The 22,007-nt window shown below is 45.8% G+C and overlaps 1 protein-coding gene across 5 annotated transcripts in view; it reads right to left on the bottom strand.

The window, feature by feature from the left end:
• Positions 1 to 411: 411 nt before the first annotated feature.
• The window catches only part of sdk2a (sidekick cell adhesion molecule 2a), a 100,154-nt gene continuing 78,558 nt past the window's right edge, over positions 412 to 22,007 (bottom strand). For 2 of the 5 annotated variants that reach the window (XM_028986408.1, XM_028986411.1), the window contains exons 26-45: positions 19,474 to 19,589; positions 19,191 to 19,380; positions 18,981 to 19,079; positions 18,684 to 18,878; positions 18,054 to 18,255; positions 17,848 to 17,951; positions 17,153 to 17,223; positions 15,646 to 15,781; positions 14,559 to 14,615; positions 14,137 to 14,238; positions 13,932 to 14,047; positions 13,551 to 13,737; positions 12,301 to 12,438; positions 10,959 to 11,141; positions 10,649 to 10,774; positions 10,407 to 10,571; positions 10,159 to 10,299; positions 8,422 to 8,563; positions 5,896 to 6,025; positions 412 to 2,193 (exon numbers count right to left, since the gene is read on the bottom strand). In XM_028986408.1, coding sequence (XP_028842241.1) covers positions 1,789 to 2,193; positions 5,896 to 6,025; positions 8,422 to 8,563; positions 10,159 to 10,299; positions 10,407 to 10,571; positions 10,649 to 10,774; positions 10,959 to 11,141; positions 12,301 to 12,438; positions 13,551 to 13,737; positions 13,932 to 14,047; positions 14,137 to 14,238; positions 14,559 to 14,615; positions 15,646 to 15,781; positions 17,153 to 17,223; positions 17,848 to 17,951; positions 18,054 to 18,255; positions 18,684 to 18,878; positions 18,981 to 19,079; positions 19,191 to 19,380; positions 19,474 to 19,589 — 3,005 coding nt within the window. In that variant the 3' untranslated portion in view covers positions 412 to 1,788. Of the gene's footprint in view, positions 2,194 to 5,895; positions 6,026 to 7,823; positions 8,564 to 10,158; positions 10,300 to 10,406; positions 10,572 to 10,648; positions 10,775 to 10,958; positions 11,142 to 12,300; positions 12,439 to 13,550; positions 13,738 to 13,931; positions 14,048 to 14,136; positions 14,239 to 14,558; positions 14,616 to 15,645; positions 15,782 to 17,152; positions 17,224 to 17,847; positions 17,952 to 18,053; positions 18,256 to 18,683; positions 18,879 to 18,980; positions 19,080 to 19,190; positions 19,381 to 19,473; positions 19,590 to 22,007 lie in introns of those variants that run through there. The other 3 variants (XM_028986409.1, XM_028986410.1, XR_003750303.1) reach the window with 3 other exon arrangements.

The raw sequence follows: 22,007 nt of genomic DNA, 5'->3' as shown, positions 1-22,007 counted from the left end.
ATAAACACGCAGACGGTGCAGGATGACCGGATTGGGGTTTATACCTCAAACAGACCCTGGGTCAGACACCATTCCACAACAGAAGTCTGTGCAGGGAATGGATTTTTTGGCTGCCTGACTATGCTCTCCCATCCATTTAGTTTTTTATCCCCCCCTTTCCGACTCTGCCATCCGACCCCCAAAAAGCTCCAGATAAATGCTTCCTGGCCTGGAATAACGAGATTATCTTCAGATGAACTCTCCCACACTCCCCCAGCCTTCCACCTTCCAGATCTGGATGAATTTCACACGCGCTCTCATCATTCTGAGGGGTCACACACTGATGGGGTTCTGATAAATGAATAGCGAGTTTTAGCCGTGACTGCAAGGGAATCATTTCAGTTTTGCAGGAATAAAAGACAGAAACCAGGCTTGAAAAATAGAATAATTTATTTCGGAAAAGTGCCATGACTGAGTCCGTTATAATTCTTCAAGGATTTGTACAGTGATAATTCACCTCACAAATAACAAGACAAGAGATGTCCTATGTTCAGACGCGTTCTACAGCATTCTAAGCAAATGTACGTACAATGTATGTCGAAACATTGGACATCGAACATCTGTGTGAAATAAACTCCTTTTCTTCTCATCGTCATAATCCAAAGGTCAATAAATATTTACCGTGAATGGACAGATCACTCACATATGGGTCACTGGTGACAAATCTGTACATATTTATGTCCCCTCTGCAAAGCTAGGCATGGTGACAGCTCCATGCGTCTGTAATGGTTTATCAGCTTAATGAATTCAAAAGCTTCTTCATGATTTCATGAAAATGTGTCAATTGCAATATATAGTTTCTTAAACATAAAGTGTGCAAACATAATGTTCTGATGCCACATTTTGATGAAGTGGTGGTGGGTCTTAGGAAGTCCCTGTGTTTCATGCCTTACCAAGAAGAGGTTATGTTCTGGGCAAACATCTCAATAGTTCATGGACGTCTGAAGCAACGATGAAATGAACTAAAGGAGCAGGAATTGTCTTTTTTTAACGCTTCCTTTTGTGGTCAGTGCAGCATTTGTTAGTCCATGTTAGCGCACGCCTTCAAATGGACAAGCCAGGAAACAAAGAAAGACTTCTGCATAACACTGAGATGCAAAAAAAGTCATGTTGCTCCATATGACTTGAGTCTCACTGGACACAAACCACCATAACATCTCCACAACTGTACAATTTAATGGCACAGAATATTCACTGTCGGGACGTGACAGTGGTGCTGTAACGAGGATAAAAATGAAAAAGAAAGAAAACATATTTTACATCCAGATTTTTTAAGACGTTGTGAAGAAGAATGCATAAAAAAGATGGTAATATTGGGCCCATGTTGCATTACAAGTCGACAGCTTTCTGCCTTTCATCACTGTTCAAACTTACTTTTTCATAAGACACTGACATTCATCTCAACCTCAGCTGCAACTCTTTCATTTTTTTCTTCATTTTTTTTAAGGAATAAGGTTATTCAGACGAGTCCCACAGCATCAGCCTAATTGAAAAGCATATGGTAATGCAAATCCTGCAGCTCAAGACACGAAAATATTCTTACTTGATGATTGTCTGCTTCTTCCCCCCGGAAAAACACACACTCGCACACCCACACAAAAGAAAAGGAAAGTTCAAAATGAAACTGTCGATTTAGCTTGACAATGTGTGTAGCATGGGTTTAGATGAATAAAATAAAACACACACCAACATATCTACAAGAAGTCCAGACTTCTTCAAGTCTGCTGCTAGCCGAAGGAGAGTCTTGCGTCAAACGAAAGAGGAGAATCCCGTGGTAGGTGCCTGATTGGTCGAGCCCAGGCTGCTGGGGGGCCTGTAGAGGGCGCTGTGCTGGCTGTGGGTCTCGGACGACAGCAGTGATGGGGTGGGAGTCCGGCTGCCTTTGGGCCTGAACAGGGTGTTCTGGCCCTGAGGCTGCGGGGAATTGTTGCTTTGGGGCAGCATGGGGGGTAACGGCGGTAAGGGTGGAGGGTGTGGCCGGGACTCTTGCTCCACTCCTCCGTCGGGCTGAGCATAGCCGTATGCTGGGGGCCGAGACACGCCCTTCTGCTGCCGGCGCCAGGAGTTGTAGTAGGTGGGGTCGCTGATGTAGTGGTTGACGAACGAGTGGGTCTTCTGTCTGTTCTGATCCATTTCGTATTCGCCGTCGCTGCACTATAGGTGTGGGTAGGATACAGAGAAGAGGAAAATGCTGAAATACATAATTCATGCATAAGACTGCTGATTAACTATCTTCCCACTGGACCTCAAACCATCTATGGTTTTATTTTATGGATTATTTTGAGGGGAACGCTAATATGTAGGGTTTGTTCTACCACAGGGACATGGCTGACTAGCCTCTCACCCGAAGCACACTGGAGCAGAGATCTTATAGCAGAACACAAGCCTCTCCTGAGTGAACAAAAACATGGGTGAGATGGTACGAGTCTGGGCCAAAAGATGTAAAAGGGATGCAGAAACATCGAATTACCATTATTAATGCATCTGATGTGGCAACACAAAATTGATATACTTTGCCAACACCGGGCGCAATGTCTGTGTTTATGCAGTATGATTAGCACAACGCCTTTAGAATAATTACATTACATCAAAAGTAATATAATAATACCACGAGTAATGCAGCAAATTTCATCTCACATTAAGTAATTGGTAAAGTAATAATAACAATATTATTTTAGCAATATGTTTGCATGGGTAATTATGGTATCCATTACTGACAGGCTTCCTCTTCCACGCAGGTATGTCCTGTTTCAGAGTCGATTTATTTACACAGAAGAACGTGTGGGATAAACAGAGAAAGCCTATGCTGAAGCGATGGGGGGAAAGAAACACATTTTTTTGCTGCTCCCAGGAGAGACCCCCTTTATTTGAGCCCGAATGAGCAAATGTTATTGCTGCGTGGGTACCTGACAAACACACTGTGGGAAAAAAAACACACACACACACACACACACACACATGCTCCCACTGAATAAACCGAAGCCCTCCCACCCCCAAACGAAAGCACCATACGGTCACAGCAAACTCTATGCAAACATGCCGGAGATTACTGCACATTAACCATTAGCCATTTCCTGGCAGCGGAGAGCTGATTCATTACCATGTTCGTAATGACATTAAGTAAGAGCGCCAGCCATGAGAATGGCGGCTATCATCTCATCAAGCTCCCGGGGGTGAAGAGAAGCGCTTAGTGAAGAATGGCCACTTATCGTTAAACTCCGGGTCTGTAAATAACGCTTTATGTCGGAAAAGTGGCACCACAAACTTTTCCGCATGGATTTTTTTTTTACAGTATAAATGACTCATAAAAGCTTGAAGTGGTTTAACAAACTAGAGATCCACATGCACCCTGAGTCTGTCTCAACAAATAGAGGAGCAATTCGGCAGGTTTGTTTTCCTTGTGGAAAATCCACTGAAAAAAAGTGAAGTAACAAAAACCTGTTTGGTTCTATGAGATGCTATTAATGGCATTTTGATGAATTTAGTTGCTATTGTGTGGGTGAAGGTAAGTAAAAAAATAGGACATTGTTCCGTAATAAGAACAGGAAGAGGTTGCGGTCCATATTCACTCTGGTTAGTAATACAATAGCTCCATACTACTTTCTGGGACTCCTACTGAAAGTATTTCAGGAAAACCACAAAAAATGTGAAACTTTTCTAGTATGCAGTGACGTTTCTAGTATACAGAGCAGTATGATTCGCTACCTTAAAGGGAGTCGGGGGAGCTGGGTTTTCCATTTCAAAACAAATTACCGTCAAATTTATCCAGTCTGATCATATATTTACATTATACATTTACATCATTTAGCAGATGCCCTTATCCAGAGCGACTTCCAATTAGATGTTGCAGGGTCCCTCAGGGACCCACTAGCATTCCCAGTAACATTTGGACAAGTTTTCGGTAAATTGAACGGTATTAGCGATTGCCCGCTCACGAGCTCTCTTTAGCGCTCTGTCTGCAGTCGTCTGTCTGGACTGTTGGATATGCAGATTGAACAAATTCTCAGTCTGATTTTAAATATCTTGACTGCCGCCCTTGACTGGGTTCGCCGAAATATATCTTGTGCCAGTTGCTTGAGATGACACAGCGCCCTTATTATATTCACTGGTCTGAGTGAGGGCCCTCACCGATCGGTGGCATGGACGCATCAATTCAAAACACGTGGACATCTCACCGTGTCCACCGGCGTCATGCTAGGGTCGTCCAGTAAACAAATATGGATCATATTCGGCACTTCATGAAGAGTCTGAGCACTCCTCTCCCATCTGTTTCAATTGTTCTGAAGCTGGTTTCCTCAAGTATTCTGTCTGAACTGAATGAACTTCTAAATGTAATTTCACCTCTTTGCTCTGCTGTAATTGTACTTGGTCACTTCCTGCGTCCCCTCACAGTTGAGTTAATCTCTACCTTATCATGTTTTAACTTATCACAGCATGTTTCTGTCTCAGGCTCACTCTCAGGTACCTCTGATCATAAACTGAGATTATGGGGAAAGTCTGTCTCTTAGGAACGTTAGGTCCGTTAACTCCAATTTGTTTGCTGCCTCCCTATTGTCTTCATCTCTTTCTGTCCTGCACAGCATGCATATAAGAAATGCATTTCATTATCAAATATCCTTGATAACTCAAACCCTAAAAGACTTGGGAGTGTCCAGCCACCTGCTCCTGTTCTTGGTACATCCGGGACCTCCAAGCCATTCAGCAGCTTTATAAGAGAACTGTCGTCATACTTCGACTGCAGCTTTACTGTGAGATGTATTCTCCTCCTTCTTGACCTAAGTGCAGCATTTGACACTGTCAATCATGAAATCCTCTTTTCACGTCTATCTAGCTAGTCCTTCAGTTGTTCATATCATATCAGCCAGTGATGTGAAAGCGCTTGGACCATATAAATCTTTGACCTCTGTTGTGTCACGAGGTATCCCTCAGGCTTCAGTCCTTGTGCCATGGCTCTTTCTAATTTATATTCGTTGTGTCAGATTATTAACAGACAGTTTCCACAGCTACACAGTACAAACACTTCCTGCATCAGTATATGCAAAAAGGGTGTATATGGTGGTAGCATCCTACTTCATATGAACCAGAAGACCACACACAAAGTCACATGTTCAAACCCCACTTACTACCATTGTGTACCTCAGCATGACACTAAACTCTGGTGGTTAAGTGTAAGTCTAAAGGTTTTGCTGGTTGGCACTAGCTCCCTATTTTCTAAAGCCTCCAACTTCAATATTGCTATTGATTAGCACCTATTGTGTTTTCTTAGATTTTTCACTTAACTTTGAATTACAGGTGCCGGCCTTTGTCAATATCTGTCATTTAATGAGGCCCCAACTCTGGTTCATAGTTTCAAAATGTCTTGTATTCATACCTGTAATTCACTCTTCATTGCTTTGCATGCAAAACCTACACAAACTACAGTATATACAGTACATGCAGAGTCCTGACACACACTGTTCACATCACCCTGTTCTTTCCCAACTTCACTAGTTACTGGGGCCATCTAGGATACATTTCTAGATTCTGCTTCCTACATTATATATGTAAAGTGATCTTGATTCTGTATAATAATAAATTCTGTATAATAATAAATTCAACTTATTATTATTTTTGTCAGCGTTGTATAAAGAACGAATCAACAATGGAGGTTCATGGTCTATATAACTGACTGGCACTATACTGGGCAGCCCACAAATGACATCCAATGCTTATGGGTCTTTATGCGTATGGGTCTTTAGATCCAGCTATTGTTTCCTGTACAATATCCTTGTAACCTAACAACAGGATAACAAACATTATTGAAGGGCAAAAGGCCTCTCCTGGCCTCTAAAATCCATGTTGGAGACTACATTGTACCTGGGAGTCTGAGATCTCAGAAGGTTTCTCAGTTAGGCTACTGCTCTCTGCTGGAATCAGGTCATTGTACTTGGTGCTGACGTCCTCGTCAGAGTAGTGAAGGCTGCCAGGACTGGGTCTTGGTGGGGACCTGAATTCACAATAAAACAGAGGGGAAAGTGGTCAACTTTTGATTTCAAAGCATTCTGAAATGAAATTTCACCCATCCATTGTAGCCATGCTTATTCCAGCGCACAGTTATAATTGAACACAAGGCAGAAACCACCCCTGGACATGACCCCAGGACCTTATGAAGCTATGTTGTTGAGCCACCACATGAAGTGACCCAGGAACAAAACCATGTTCCACAAAACGTAAACAGCATTCTGCAAGGGAAGCAATGAAGCACTCAAGTTCATAATTGACCTTTAATCTCCGGTCCCTGACCCATGTCTGAGCCTCTATTTAGCACGGAGGCAGACGTAACTTTTCAAGCATCTCAAACTGATCATGAGGCACACTCGAGACTCAAGACTCTCAACTTGAGCTTCTTCATTCAACCATACCCTAATATGTTAACGGCTGAAAAACACGGCACATTTTCCGTATTTCCAAAAAAAAAAAAAAAAACCTACGGCTACTGACAGGTACTGACAGGAACAAATACACCCATCAACCGAGACATACGCTGGCCTCCAGTTGTCCTGGGTGAGGCTAGTTCTTAAATGAGGCTGAAAAAAACAGTTTCTGTTTACAGCACAGGCTGTGTGTACTTCTGAAAGCAAAGGTTGCCGAAGACATTACCATTTAAATAACTCTCAGCCCTTAGCCTTCCGCTCCATTTGTTTACATCAGTGGGTTCCGCATGTACATAAGACTGAAGTTAATGGGAGCTCGGAGGCTTATGGCAGAGGCACAGTGTAATGAGGTGCAGAAATATCAGGTATTCTGGGACCCGACCATTCAGTGAGACACAACTAGGCCACATGCCACAAATGCAATAACTAACCAATTTCTTATGAATCATTACCATCAACTAAACCTGTGTGTAGGTGTATAACACTAGCAGTGGCCATGAAAGGGTTAGGGTCGCTTAAGAAAGGGCCTAGTTACAGTTACTAGGATTCAGTGGAGGCAGATGTACACGGTCAAAACACATGGACAAAAAAGGGCATGGGCTGCACATTCAAAAATGCTCACATCACCCTGCACATGCACTGAGAACCAGTGCTTCAATTATTCAGCGGCACTGTATTGAATCACGCCCTTGTGCCCACAATACCACCCCCACCACTCCACCCTAGAGGTTTTCACCTCCCTCTGGGGGCACCTCATTACCAGCCTTGCACCCGGGTGGATCTTTTCAAAGGCTGGGAAGCTCCAGCACCCCCACTTTGATCTCCAGCACAGGCCTCCAGAAACAAGGGAGGCAACCGGCCAAGACTCCCTCTACCTCCCCCGACCTTCAACTACGCATTCCATTCTAATGGGCTCCGGGTAAACGCTCTGCCTACTAGCAGAGGAAGCTGACAGTGAACCCAGCCCTCCATCCTAATGACCCTTTTCTGTTGCCTCCCTTGCCCACTAGGGACATTGTGGTAGGTCAGTGACCTCAGAAGAGACAGTTGTCCATGGCTCTTTCATATGAAAACGCTGCTGTCAGGGAAATATTTTTCTTTCTGCCACTATGTGCCAAGTGTTAAGGCTAGTTAGGGTACGGCATCTTCAGGATTTGCATAAATAGATAGATAAAACAATAATGATGATTTTTGCTGTGACATATTGCCAGATGAAGCAGCATGCCTTAAAGCTGGGAATAAGGACCCCCCCCACAAGTAGAGATAACCTTTGGATGAAGGAAATAATATCACAGCAGCAAAGTTTCTCTTCAACTACAAAACATTTAAGTCTACTTTCTCTATTTATGTGAACATTACATTAACAAGTACCGTCTTCAGCACGCAGAGCTGTTCAAAAATGGTGCCCTCAATGTCCTTGCGCGCATAAGGATGTTCTCTTGAACATCTGCTGAAGGGGAAGCAGCGCGGGCCTAATGAATATGGCTGCCGCCCTCGCCACGATCTGGCCTTTGTCTTGGCAGACAAACGAGATCCTCATGAATGTAAAGAAAGATGCATTGTGTTGTCCACTTACATAAACTGTAACTCGGTGCTCTACACGCGCAGAATCTCAATTAGCTCGGGGGAGAAGCTTTTCTCTGTCCGCGGTCTTGGCCCGCTCCTTTCAGCTACCAGACTGCATGAAAGGGCCCGGTGCCATTCGAGTTCTGGCCAACAGTACACTGAATACAGTTGGAGCTGGGAAGGCTCGAATCTTAATCTGCTGCGGGCTAGAATTTCCGTGGAGCAAAATGCGGCTGGTCCGCGTTCTTTTGTGTGGGCGCCGCGTTAAATGCGAAGCCCTTTTCAATTTCACAGCTATGTGCGCATTTCACGGCATGGGCCTTTTATTGTAACTTTAAAGAGCAATACACAAATGGGTGTGAAGGGCAGTGCAGCAGCGTGAGGCATGCACCGGTTGACTTGCCGGGTGTAGATTCCATTTTTCCGGCAAAAAGAGTTTTTGACGGAGAGGCGTCGGTTGTTGAGCTCCAGCGCCGGGAAGCGGCCCTCGTCCAGACGCACCATCTCTCCGTGCGAGAGGGGCAGGGAGCCGCAGTTGGAGTTACCTGGGAGGGAGTCAGGGAACACGGTGTGTAGGTTAAACGTACTTGGCATGCAAAAAGCACCTCAGAGTTTCTGGATTTGCTTTGGTCGTGACCATGGCAGCGGGCTTCGTTGAATACCCTCAGGTCATTTAGCAGCCTCTTTTCTGGCTATGCCTCCGAAAGCTCCCTCCTGACTCTCCTGAGCCCTTTCACACACTCTCACGCTCACTAACTCTCTGTCTCACGCACAAACACACACACATACACACACACATACACATTGGATGCATAGGCTGGAATTGCAGTGTTACTTTGGGGAGGCATGGGCAATGAGCAGTGACCTCTCCCCTCTCTTGCGCCCGTTGGTGTGATCTCACCCCCCAGGCGTGTGAGACCAGGCCACAGTAAAACAAACAGGCTCCAGTGGAGCAGAGCAGGAACAGGCCGGGGTGCTGACTGTGATAGGGGCTCTTTGTGTCCTGCACAAATACCGCCCTGTCTGCCCTCCCGCCCAGACCAGCTAGAATTGTGTTCGCTGACCCCGGCACTGCCACGGGACCAAACGCTGACCTGGCTCACGGTGGCTCAAAGAATCTCTCGTTCGTTCGCGAGTGGATGTGTGTGTGCGTGTGAGTAGCTGACACCTTGAACGGTTCTCCCCTGTGCTGGTGTGACACTCTTCAAGCTCAGTTCATAGTATATGATCCTCCCTTTACCCTCTGGGACACAAACTATTTTAGCGATTCGGGTTTGATTGTGTTTGCCTATGATTCTGTCCATATTAGTTCAGTCATGGTCTGCTCATAACCTGCACATGTTAATGCTTGGTCCTTGTGGGTTTTTATGTTGTAGTTTGTTAACAGCATTTAGAACTAATGAAAAATTGTACAAGATTGTATAATTTTTTACAATTTTAACAACTAGTACTGTTTTACATATGATACTCTGATCAACAACAACTCACTAGGGAAAACATAATATATATGTAAGTAAAAATGATTGATTTTAAAGACATTTCTGACTTTTACATGACATTTATGATATGACCATGTTCCTGTAAATAACAGTTCAGGTTAGGGCAGGACTCGGACGAGCGGTGCAGGAGAGACACTGATTGATGCTCTAAAGTCAGCGAGTCAGTGACTCAGCATCACAAACAAACCGAACAGAAATAGCCCATGTCATCGATCCCACCCCTCCTACACAAACGAACGCTTTCTAACTCACTGCCCTGTCAAATGCACTGCAGCCACAAATGAAGAAAAGCTTTCACACATTTTCAGCTCTGTTTAGTCTCACTGTAGAAGTGCAGACTTGTAGAAGTGCAGATGAAGTGCAATCCCCTTTTTGGTAATTGGGGGGACATTTGGGCTCCAGCTGTAAACAGCTTTCGGATGCTGAGTGATTAGGACCATTAGATTTAATGGCAACACTTGAGGTGCTTGCCATAGGGGGTAATTAGATCATAAATAAGTGTAGCCGCAGCTAAAACACAGCTCTATGGGCCACTGCGTGATCATAAATATTTGTGATGTGTAATGATAGGGCTGTTGGAGTCTGCTGCTGTTGCCAGTGACTTGAAGGCAGCAGATTTGCAGGTCTAGCTCTCATGGTACCTGAGTCAGTTTTCTTGGTGTACTTCTTGCTCTGTCCCCGAATGATGAGGATGAAGATGAGGAGGAGGATGAAGATGAGGCCAACAAGGGCAATCACCACCAGGAACCACCATTCCTCATAGAAAGGGGAGACCTTTTGCGCTGAAAAATCCAAAACATCATGTCTTTTAGGTGAGGCACTGCAGAGTAAATATGCAAATAACTTGTATAATATGTAAACATTGCTGTGATTGGCTGTTAGTTCTCACCAGACACAGAGGGGGAGGGAGCACTGGGAGAGCCATAGCCATAATCATTGACCCCGATGACCCTGAAATCATAAGTGACCCCTTCCCTCAGCATATCCATGTTGAGAGTGTATGATGTGACTTCTTTGGGGATGTCTTTAATGAGGATATCCCATAATCCTTCATCTGAAGCGGGCATGGAGAGACATGTATTAATTCATAAGCAGCCCTGTAAGTAAACACAGTCATTCCTTTGGCTTTACCGGACGGCCTGGCTTCGATCACATATCGAGTAATGGGGGAGCGTCCTGGGTCCCCGCTGGTCCAGTGAAGGGTGAGCACAGTCCCATAGCGGCTGATGAAGGGTTCCCCTGGGGGTCCTGGGGCACCTGGATGAGAAGGATGGAAAGAGGTAGTTATGTGGAGACACGACATGACACGTGACAGCCATTTTTTGATTAGTTAGTCTTCAGCTAAACCTCATTATAGGGGTGATAATGAAAGCAGATGGCATGAATTGTTGTATTGGTTACATAATAATAGTGAAATTAGTATTCAGGCAGCCTGGCAGACCTTCTCCGGGCCCCGTGGTGATGTTGGCCTCGATCTCGGGGCCGTAGGTGACGGTTTTGGCTCGGATGCGGAAGTTGTAGGTCACCCCGTCGGCCAGATCTTTGATTTTCATCCAGAGGGGAGTGCTGCCCTTCACATCCACAGTGACAATCTTACTGACACCTGGAGTGTGAGGAGAGTGGTCTGTACAAGAGACACTATGACTCTAGACCATGCTTTAGAGGCAGTTGCAGAACACACACAAGCACGCTTCTTACACAGTAAATAAATCTTCCTTCCTTTCTCTCTGTACTGATATATTAATTTGCCTGTCAGCTCAAACATAATAATCCTTACTCAAACATAGTACAGCCACCGGCCTACTTTCCACTACACGTCACTTGTCATGGGCTGTAAATATTTTGTTAATGTGGGCTGTTGCAATGCATATAGGCTACACACAGAAGCGATTGTCAAAAGAAAACGAAACTAGTAAATAAAGCTATTAAAGACTATTGCCTATAGTTGATTACAGAATGCCAAATGCAATGGCTTTGGTTAACTGGAGGTGGTCTGCAGTCCCGTTACCCTGAAGCAATAAAAGGTGATCAGTTTTGTCAGATAATGTTGAACTTAGTAACATATTACTTGCTTCAGAAATAAAATTGTAATTCATAATCCAATAAATAACAGCATCGGTTCTGAATGACTCAGAATCAGAATTTAGGCATATGCGTAGGTTACCAAGAGTTCAGCTATAAATATGCAGTTTCTGGGCTGTTGACGGAAATATGGCAACACTGAAGTGTATGTTTGTTCAATGAGACATTTGTTGCAAGGACACATCAAACCAACCGTATAACTTAAACTACATATTTACTCCTCACAATGTGTTACACTAAGAACGGCCTATTCCCATGGCGCTCCAGCTCTAACACACATGGAGGTCTTCTGTAAACAGCAGCCTCTCCCATATGTCTGAAGCACGCACACTCACACAGACTCTCGCCCAACCCTTGTCCCTCACACGTGCCCATTCCGAAGCCATTAGCGGATAGCCATCAGACCACAGCAATCTTTGACGCTGCCCCCCCCAACGTCTCTGGTACCAATTACTTAAGAATCTGAGAGAACCACACTCGGATGTGTTTTAGCTCTTTAGGCCACACTCAATGAGAGGGCAAGGGCTGCGGAACGTATCAGAGGTACACCATAAAGGCCCTGCTACGCTGCACATGCCCAGCTTGGAAAGATTTAGCGGAGAGTTGTTTGTAAGTTAAAAAGCCTGTGACGACCCCAAAAGACGTTCATCACTGGCAGGCGGAGAGGTATCCCAGTAATTCGGCTGTGTGTTGCTTCTCACCATCGACAGGCGTGCAGGGCTCGTAGACCACGCGGTAGCCCTCGATGATCCCGTTGGGCTGCTTGGGCTCCCCCCACGACATGTTGACCGAGGTGGTGGTGAGCTCGCTGAAATGGATGAAGCTCGGCGTGCTGGGAGCTGGACAAGAATGGGAGCAGAGGTTAGAAAACCCAAATTCCAACATCAATTTTTTACAGTGCTGCTAAAACCTCGAGGAAAACTAAGTGTAATTTTACTGGGTCTCTTGGGGTCAAACCAACTGTAGTGACAGGATCGTTTTTAAGTCGATTTTTGGGGTGCTTATGTTGGCTCATCTCCCATCTAAAGAGCAAAAAATTCCTTAACAGCATCACACATCCGGCCAAAGAGCCACAGTCATCTGTGGAGGGAAATCCCCTGGGGGATAAAATAAAACGAGAACTCCCATCCCCCGTAAATCCACAGAAGCATCAGCAGGATCCGAGAACACAGTTCTCATTGTGCATCTGTGCCAGTTCCAAAATCCTCCTCCGCATGCATCCCTTCTTTCCTCTCTCCCGACACTTATCCCAGGCTTCCGTCCCATGGGGCTTCCCTATGCAAATGTTGTCCCATTCTCAGCTCCTCAACCGTCAGGCCCTAGCTGACACAGAAAAGAGGCATTCTCTTCAAATGAAAGACGCACAAGGCCGGTTTGCGTAGTCTGGCCGCGGAGCTGCCCCCTTGTTGAAAACCTCTCAGGCCATTCCTCAGGGGGCAGCAGGATGTGAATGGCGTGGGCATTGAAGGGCTCTTGCGGACCCTCGCGCACCCTGCTGTGCTTCAGCGCAGCCGCCTCACTTATTTGATGAGAGGATGCATTTCTGATTGGGGTTGCAAGGGGTCGCCATGTTCTCCACATGCATGCATAGCTTTGTGTTGCTTTCCGTCCACCATACAAGCAAATCAAAGTCAAAGTGAAGTGATTGACAGTGAAATTTGTCCTCTGCATTTAACCCATCATCCTGAGTGGGCAGTGGGCCTTCATGACAGGCGCCAGGGGAGCAGTGTGTGGGGACGGTGCTTTACTCAGTGGCACCTCAGTGGATCGGGATTCGAAACGGCAACCTACGGGGCTGCTTCCTTAATTGCTAGGCCACCAGTGCTAAATTGGACTTGGTTTAAAGTCTAAGGCAGAGAGCACCTACTGTCACCATGACCAGCATGAAGCTGTTCTTGATGATGGCCACAGAGTCTCACGCTGGCTCTGTCCTTTCCTCCGTTCAGCTCACCTGCTTGCTGAGTGCGCCCCCTGGTGGCCGGGGAGCGCGGCCCGTCTCCAGCTGCATTGAATGCGGCCACGCTGACCATGTAGGTGGTGTAGCCCGTCAGGTTCTTCAGCTTCACCATGCCCTCGGGCAGGAAGAGGGTGCGCAGACGCTCCGTCTCGTTCTGCAGCTGGAACTCCCAGTAGTATATCTGAGGAGGCATTGAAACGTTAATGCCGGGTTACATGAGCAACTGTGGCGCAGTTATTGTAATTCAGTAGGAGTCTTTGGATGTGATGTGACATTTATTGCAGGAAAGCATTTAATGAGGTACTGCATACACCACAAGATCCAATAATATTCTGGACATTTACTGTCCTGCTAAAATCTTCACACCCACAATACCTTGTAGCCTTGAATGTCCCCATTCTGGGCCTCCAAAGGAGGTGGGTCCCACGTGACATCCAGTTGGGTGGCCGTTGAAGACTGGACAGCCACACTTTGGGGGGCAGCTGTGGGCACTGCGGATCCAAAGAAGAAAAGCAGGGACTGATTTGCCAGTGGAGGACAAATAAATGTATATCTAGAGGTGCCCATAACCAAAACTAACCTGCCTCACCCACAAACACCTCCTGTGGTGAGCTGGTGGGCCCCTCCCCAACGGCGTTGTACACACTCAGCCGGATCTCATAACGCTTGTGTTTGCTCAGGTCTACACACACACAGAGACACCGACAAAATGGCAGATGCGTACGCTTACTCACAATTCACTGAGGCACATAGGACATGCAAAAGTCAAAGGGGTCTGATTAAACCAAGTGACGAGGAGTGATCCAGTTAGTGGATCAAATGAAGGATGACAAGGAGAAAAGGTGAGGCAAGATGAGGGCAACCAGAAGCAGGGCGCCATCCTGAGAACTTTGGATCAGATGAGCAGAAAATTGTCAGCAGTGATGGAGAGGGCAGGGCTGAATGGTAACAGACACATGACCAACACACAGACACATAGAACTCATTTCACTCAGGACTTACTGTCCAGCTCGTACTGGGTGAGTGAGGATTCGCTCAGGTTCCTCACGCTGTAGGGTGCTGGGGATGGGGCAAGATAAGGAAAGGGAGGGGAGACAAGGAGAATTTGGGTCACGTGACACGACACAAGGGAAGAGAGGGCAAGCCATAAAGAATGAAAGAAAGAAAGAGACAAAGAAGGAGAGAGAAAGAGACAGAGAGAGAGAGAGAGAGAGAGAGAGAGAGAGAGAGAGAGAGAGAGAGAAGTTAGTGCATTAGCGCCTGCTGGCCAGTATGGAAGCAGTGAAGTGGCCCTGCTCCAGCTGCTGAGCTGCTGAAAAACAAACTCACACAGCCTCCAACATCACAATACACCTCAGCAGCAGTCAGCTTATGCCTGCTTACATTTACAACACAAAGGCATGCGGTCCCTAACGCAATATGTTCAATAGTGTTCAAGTGTTCACTTTTCATTACAATTTGTGATTGTTTGGTAGCTACTCACTGTTCACTGTTGCAACAGGTTCATGTAAATATGAAATGGTGTACAGTGGAGCTGTAATGCTGCTCAAGCTTCAGGACACATAGACGAATGGGTACAACTAACTTACAACTAAGCTTAGAAAAGCTTAGGGTCATTCAGAAATGGCCACATTCTTGATAGAAAACAATTGTTTTATACATTAAAATATCAGCAAACTGATAAAAAAAATCCTATCTACAGACTGTTAATTTGGTAAATATCAATGGTGGCTGGTAATGTCTGTTCCATAAATGTAGAGAGGTCCATTAGCAGCAAAAACAAGATGGTCTAAGTATTGCAGTAAATGGTTGAACTGATGAAGAAAGAATAAAACTGCCCTTAGGTTTGACATCATTATTTTCTTACTTTGTCAAATTAGTATTTCTGACATTTCGTAGTATGAAATTTGAGACCCAACACTTTTTAATGGTAGTGTAGATTAAATTTAGTATGTGCAGGGGGAGAATTTCACAGCCACTTTCCTAAGAACATAAAGCAACTAGTATTATTATGACATTAGTTGCTAAAATAAATGCAAAGAAGAAAAAGTGAATTTGAACTGAATCTGGTGCCAGAATGAAAACTGACCTGTGACCTCGGCCCAGTTGGCGGAGGGGCTGTTGACTGTTCGGATGGTGTAGCTGCGCAGGCGTTCGTAGTGCAGCTCTCGGTAGCGCACGCGGAAGCCTAGAAGGATGCCGTTTATCTGCTCTTCAGGTGGAGGCTGGCAGGGGGAGAGGAGAAGAAGCAGATTAAAGCTGGAACTCAGCGACATGCCAGAAAAGGGCCCCTGCAGTAAACCTGATGAAATGCGGCGCTAACTCTGCAGCCTTGACGTCTGGGAGATATTGAAGTTGATAGCAGTCTCTCTTGAGCAGAGCTGGATAACAACAGGAACTGAGTTATCTACAGCCACACTCTAGGTGGACAAAATGGCTTTGTGGAACATGTGACAAGTGGCAACGCTTGCTATCTGCTTTGATTAAGTCTAAAAAGCTTAAAATCTTAAGCTCAAAATTAGTCAGAAAATATAAATTGGTATCTTAATTTCAAATTTGGACATGTTAAGATTTAACATTTTCAATAACTAGGCTGATTTTGGCACAACGTTTTTTTTACATAGTGTTTTTATATTGTATTGTTCTTTATACTATATATTGTATTGCTTGAGAGAGAGTTGGTGTGTGTTAACATACTTACATACATACGTACATACATAAATATTTAATTCTTTCAGTACATCTTGAAAAAAAGAAGATGACTTGTAACATTCCTGGATGGAGTTTAGGATGATGTCTTGAATGCATGGACATGGACATGAGTGAATTTTTATTCTTTTGCTCCACAAAAAAACAACAGGTTCTTTCCCTTTCCAATCCCTGAAAATGATCATTCCATCCCAAGTGAACTGCATTGTGAAAAAAGAAGCGACAATAATCCCAGTTGTCACATGGCCATTAGCATTATTATATTCAAAATTTAAAAGCAATATGTTGAATTAACGTGAGGATTATTTCCATTGAAATAATGAAAGTTATTCCAACGGCGATTCAGTGTTGCTAAAAGCCTCATGCTGCTTCACTCGTGAGTAAACACTGAACCGCCAGCTGGGATAATATGATGTGCGGAAGGGCCTTGGGGAAAAATACAATCGCTAAAAAGAAAAAGGTCGGAAGAAGCACGAGAACGGTAACATCCAAAAATAATAACACCTCATACATCTCTCTCCGTTTCACCGATGACTCTTCCGATTCGGACTCGGTTCCATTCATTCCATAGGGAGGGGAATAATAAGATGTGCGCTCATGGCTCAGACGCTATGCTAATTCATTCACTGTTTAATTCATTCAGGAACACACAATTCAGTCTGGAGCGAAAACCTTCGCGATTTGGATTGAGATGGGCCAGACACGCAAACCCCTACTCTGGCAATCATCTTTTCTACCCCCCACAGATTTTGCATTTTTCATCGAACACCTGACCCCGTGCGAAAGTGCACGTCCCCGCCGTTATTATTATTCAGCGTGTTTTCCCCTCGTCTGGTGCAGTCGCGCGCCTGGCTTCCTCAGACATGACAGCAGCGTGTGCTCCTTACCCTCCAGCGGACCAGCACGGACGTGGTGGTGTGCGGCGTGACAGACAGGATCGTGGGGGCTTTGTCTGGGGCTGGAAAGAAATCAAACAGAAACAAGGGATGTTAATGCCCTACAATGTTAATACGTCTCGGGGCCATCATCAGAAACTGCTGGAGCGCGACCACGGAAACGCAGCATGTATTGATCCGCAGGTCAGCCCAGCCTTTAGATTGTTCAGTTATCCAGGTCTTGCCTCCATTCAAAGTCTCTTACAGGGGGGACAGTAACATCGCTTCTTCACATACATTTCACATTATAGCTCTTTTGCAGGAATTTTCTGGGGCTCGGCTCAATACTTCGTTGCCATGGCCTCGGATAATCTGATGTAAATTTTGAATGAGGGAACGGGCTCCTCCAGGCTGGGGTGAAGGAGAGGTAACCCGCGGGAGAACGCGTAGGGTTGGTTTATTCTTTCATGGTGTTTGGAAAAAAGGGAAGAACTATGAGCAAAGGTAAAATTCAGGGGATATTCAGTTTTGTGCTAGCCAGAGGTAGTTTTGGCTGGGATAATATGCAACAATGTTGATCACAGCACAGAACAAAGGACCTTTATTAATTATTAATCATTAATAATGTACCATTGGTTCCAATTCTTCTTTTATTCTAATTTCTACTGGAGGATTTGCATTTTCAGCCAGTGGACACATGATCTTACCGTCCTGCAGTGTAGTGATGGCTTCACTCTCCTCACTGTATTCACTGTCTCCAATGTCATTGGTGGCCTTCGCCCGGAACTGGTAGGTGGTAAAAGGCTTGAGCCTGGGACACCCAGCCAGAATCACATTAGTTTCCAGCCAATAAATCTTCTCACTTTTTTTCCCCTTTTCCTCAGTTATTACATTTCTGTCGTTTTTTCTTTACCTGTCTACAATATATGAGCTGGCTTCGTGGTTGACTGATGCGGACTGGACGGTCCAGTTACCATCTGGCAGCTCTCTGTACTGGACCGTGTAGTAGCGGACTGGTGAAAGGCCATCACTACCAGGTTCCCATGACAACAGCACACTGCGGGCCTGAACTTCCTCCTGAGGGACCACAGGTCGGCTGGTGGGCTGAGGACGAGCTGGGAGGAGCACACACACAACAACACATCTGTAGACACATAATTATTAAATACACTGAAAATTGTCACTTTTAACTATACAGTGCTATTTCTGGACATCCGCAGGATTTACATAAATAAATAGATAAACAAGAAAGAAACTCAATCTTAATGTGGCATGTGGCACGGGTTTAAATGATCTAAAATGAAGAAGGACCATGCATGAGAGCTGTCAATCATGAGGCTCCTCATACTTATAGTGCCCATATTCCCTATTACACCTCTACTACTTGTCATATGTTATTTTATATTGAGAATTTATTTGCACTGAGTTTCTTTACTGTATTTATTGTGAAATTACTATGTTTGATGATTTGCCTGATAAGAAGCATTCATTGTATATGACAGTAAACTGTGAATATCTTTGAAGGAATGTGAACGTTTTGTACCTCTCTTTTCTGTGGTAACGACCAGTGCCTCGGCTGCTTCCCCCCAGCCCTTGCGTGTCTGGCCCGTGAGCCGGAACACATAAACAGACTCCGGTTTGAGTCCGGTGGCAGTGTACTGTCGCGCACTGGGGCTAAGTACGTCCACAGTGGCAGCATTGCTGTTGGACGAGTTCCGGCGGTAAGTGATCTGATAGGCTACAGGACAGGAGAAGGAGGTGACTGTTACTGAACATACATTACCCAGATTAAGGGAAGATGAAACACATAAAAATGTGTTATGTGGGGGTAAAAACCAACCCAGAATGATTCCGTTGGGCTGAGCAGGGGGCTGCCAGATAAGCCTGACTGAATTAGTCCGGACTTCAGGGAACAGGATGCCTTTGGGCGGCCCTGGCACTGCAGATGAAGGATGAGGGGAAGAGAACAGATTCACCTCTTCTTTAGCCGGAGAGACAGACCATCACACGCTGCACCTGAATATGCACTGCATGTGTGTTACATGCTCACCATCATCCAAGGTTCTCTCGAGGATGGGCGGAGAGCTGGGCATACCATCACCGATGCGGGTGAAGGCCAGTACCTGGATCTCATACAGAACGTACTTCCCCAAACCTCCCAGCTGCACACTGTGGCTCGTGTTTCCCTCCACCATCCAGAACTTCAGCTCTGCATCTGAATCTTTCTCCTTATACACCACCTGTATGAAAAATAGATAGAATATATTGGCAGAAGGAAAGAGGATTAAGTAGAAGATGCATTTGATTTCTAAGAAAATGTCTTTACACTGCACCTTGTAGCCAAGGATTAGTCCATTGCGGTCGGGTTGTGGAACTTCACCCCAGCGGACCAAGATGCTGCTGGAGGTGGTGGCAAAGGCGGAAACATTGGTGGGGCCGCTGGAGGGCACTGTAATAAAGTTTTACGGGCCAGTGAGACTCAAACAGAATTTCATTAAGATTTTTCTTTAGGCATTATGGGCCAGGAAAAGAAAGTATTGCATGAAAATAGAACTAACAGAAATCTATGTATAGTTTTGTTTTATTAGGAGAGTGCAATGTAAATCAGAATCTGCAAAAATCAAGTGATTGGAGACATTGTTGGCTTTATTGTCTTATAATTAAATTGTGACACTGTAATTGTGTAATGGCAAATTTGCATTGAACCGCTTCAGTACAGAGATCATAATTCAGTAAATACAGTCATATAAAAAATGTAACAATGCTGAACACAAATAGCACAAAAATATCACCCTAATCATAGTATTTACCATGATGTAATGGGATAAAATTTTTCAAATCAGAAAAGTCTTGTCTTACTGCACATGTATACGTACAAAGCACTGCTGATCTAAATGATTGCATTCACATTTATCCAGGTCGACTTACACTCACTCCTCCTTAAACACCCACCTTATCGTGGTGGAGGAGTTTGAGAGCCCTAATGATCCTAGCAGCTATGTTGTCTGATACATGGGCTCATCCAACTGTGGACCCACCACCCATGCGAGGAACATGAAGGGTCCAGTGCAATGTGGATCAGGTGGCAGACCGAGGCAAGAGCTTTGGCAGTCCGATCCCTGGACAAGGAAACTGGCTATTGGGACATGGAACATCACCTCTCTTGAGGGGAAGGAGCTGGAGCTTGTGGAAGAGGTTGAGCAGTACCGGCTAGATATAGTCGGACTCACCTCGACATATAGCATTGGCTCTGGAACCCAAGTCCTTGAGAGACTTGAGAGAGTTGCTGGGGTGAGAGGCGGAGAGCTGGGGTTGGCTTTTTATTAGCCCCAAGACTCTCAGCCTGTTTGTTGGGGTTTACCCCGGGGGACGAGAGGGTAGCTTCGGTCCTGACTGTTGTTTGCGCTTATGCGAGTACCCACCCTTTTTGGAGTCCTTAGGACGAGTGCTAGAGAGTGCTCCGACTGGGGACTCCATTGTCCTGCTGGGGGACTTCAACATTCACGTGGGCAATGACAGCATGACCTGGCGGGGCGTGTCTGGTGAGGAACAGCCCGCCAGATCTGAACTCGAATGGTGTTTTGTTATTGGACTTCTGTGCAGGCTGCCATAATTGGACCTTGTTCCGCGCTGCGATTGTTGAGGTGGCTGTTGCTAGCTGTGGTCGCAAGGTGGCCGGTGCCAGTCGTGGTGGTAACCCTCATACCCCCTGGTGGACACCAGAGGTTAGGGGAGCCGCCAGGCTGAAGAAGGTGGCCTACGGGGCATGGACGGTCTGTGGGTCTCCAGAAGCAGCAGACAGGTACCGGATGGCAAAGCTGGGTGCAGGCAAAATCTTGGGCATGGGAGGAGTTCGGTGAGGCCATGGAGGACTACCGATCGGCTCCAAAGAGTTCTTTGAAAACCAAATCAGTTCTGGCAAACCATCCAATCCCTCAGAGGAGAGGAAGGCAGCAACTCAAAGTAATTCTTTGAGGAGCTCCTCAATCCCACCAACGCGAATTCCAAGTAGGAACCAGAACTGGGATACCTGGGTATGGACTGTCCAATCTCAGGGCCAGAAGCTGCTGAGGTAGTCAAACAGCTACACATCAGTGGAGCCCCAGGGGTGGATGAGATCCATCCTTGTTATCTCGTTGCTATGGATGTAGTAGGGCTGTCTTGGGTGACACATCTCTGCAAGATTGCCTGGACATCGGGGCAGTTCCGGTGGAGTGGCAGACTGGGGTGGTGGTCCCTGTTTTTAAGAAGGGGGGCCAGAGGGTGTGTTCCAACTAAAGGGGGATCACACTCCTCAGCCTCCCTGGAAAGATCTACTCCAAGGTACTTGAGAGGATGAATCTTAGATTGAGGCGGGGCAATGTGGTTTTCGTCCTGACCGTGGAACTGTGGACCAGCTCTTTACTCTTGCTGGGGTGATGGAGGGGGCATGGGAGTTTGTGCAACCAATCTACATGTGTTTTGTGGATTTGGAGAAGCTTTATGACCGTGTCCCCAGGGGCACCCTATGGGGGGGCGCTCCAGGAGTATGGGGTGGATGGCATTTTGTTAAGGGCCATTCAGTCCCTGTACCAGAGGACTGTGAGTTTGATCCACATAGCTGGCAGTAATTTCTAGGTAAGCGGCTGGGAAGACCATGGTTCTCGACCGGAAAAGGGTTGCTGAGCCAGAAAGCAAGGCTCTCGATTTACCGGTCGATCTACATCCCAATCCTCACCTACGGTCATGAGCTTTGGGTAATGACCAAAAGAACAAGATCGCGGATACAAGTGGCCTACTGGAAGGAAATGAGTTTCCTCTGAAGGGTGGCCAGACGCAGCCTTAGAGATAGGGTGAGGAGCTCGGACATTCAGGAGGGACTCAGAGT

Source organism: Denticeps clupeoides, chromosome 7, assembly GCF_900700375.1.
Source record: "Denticeps clupeoides chromosome 7, fDenClu1.1, whole genome shotgun sequence".
In the NCBI taxonomy this organism is placed as follows: Eukaryota; Metazoa; Chordata; class Actinopteri; order Clupeiformes; family Denticipitidae; genus Denticeps; species Denticeps clupeoides.
The sequence above is the reverse complement of the archived record's forward strand: the minus strand, read 5'-3'. Positions and strand labels throughout refer to the sequence as shown.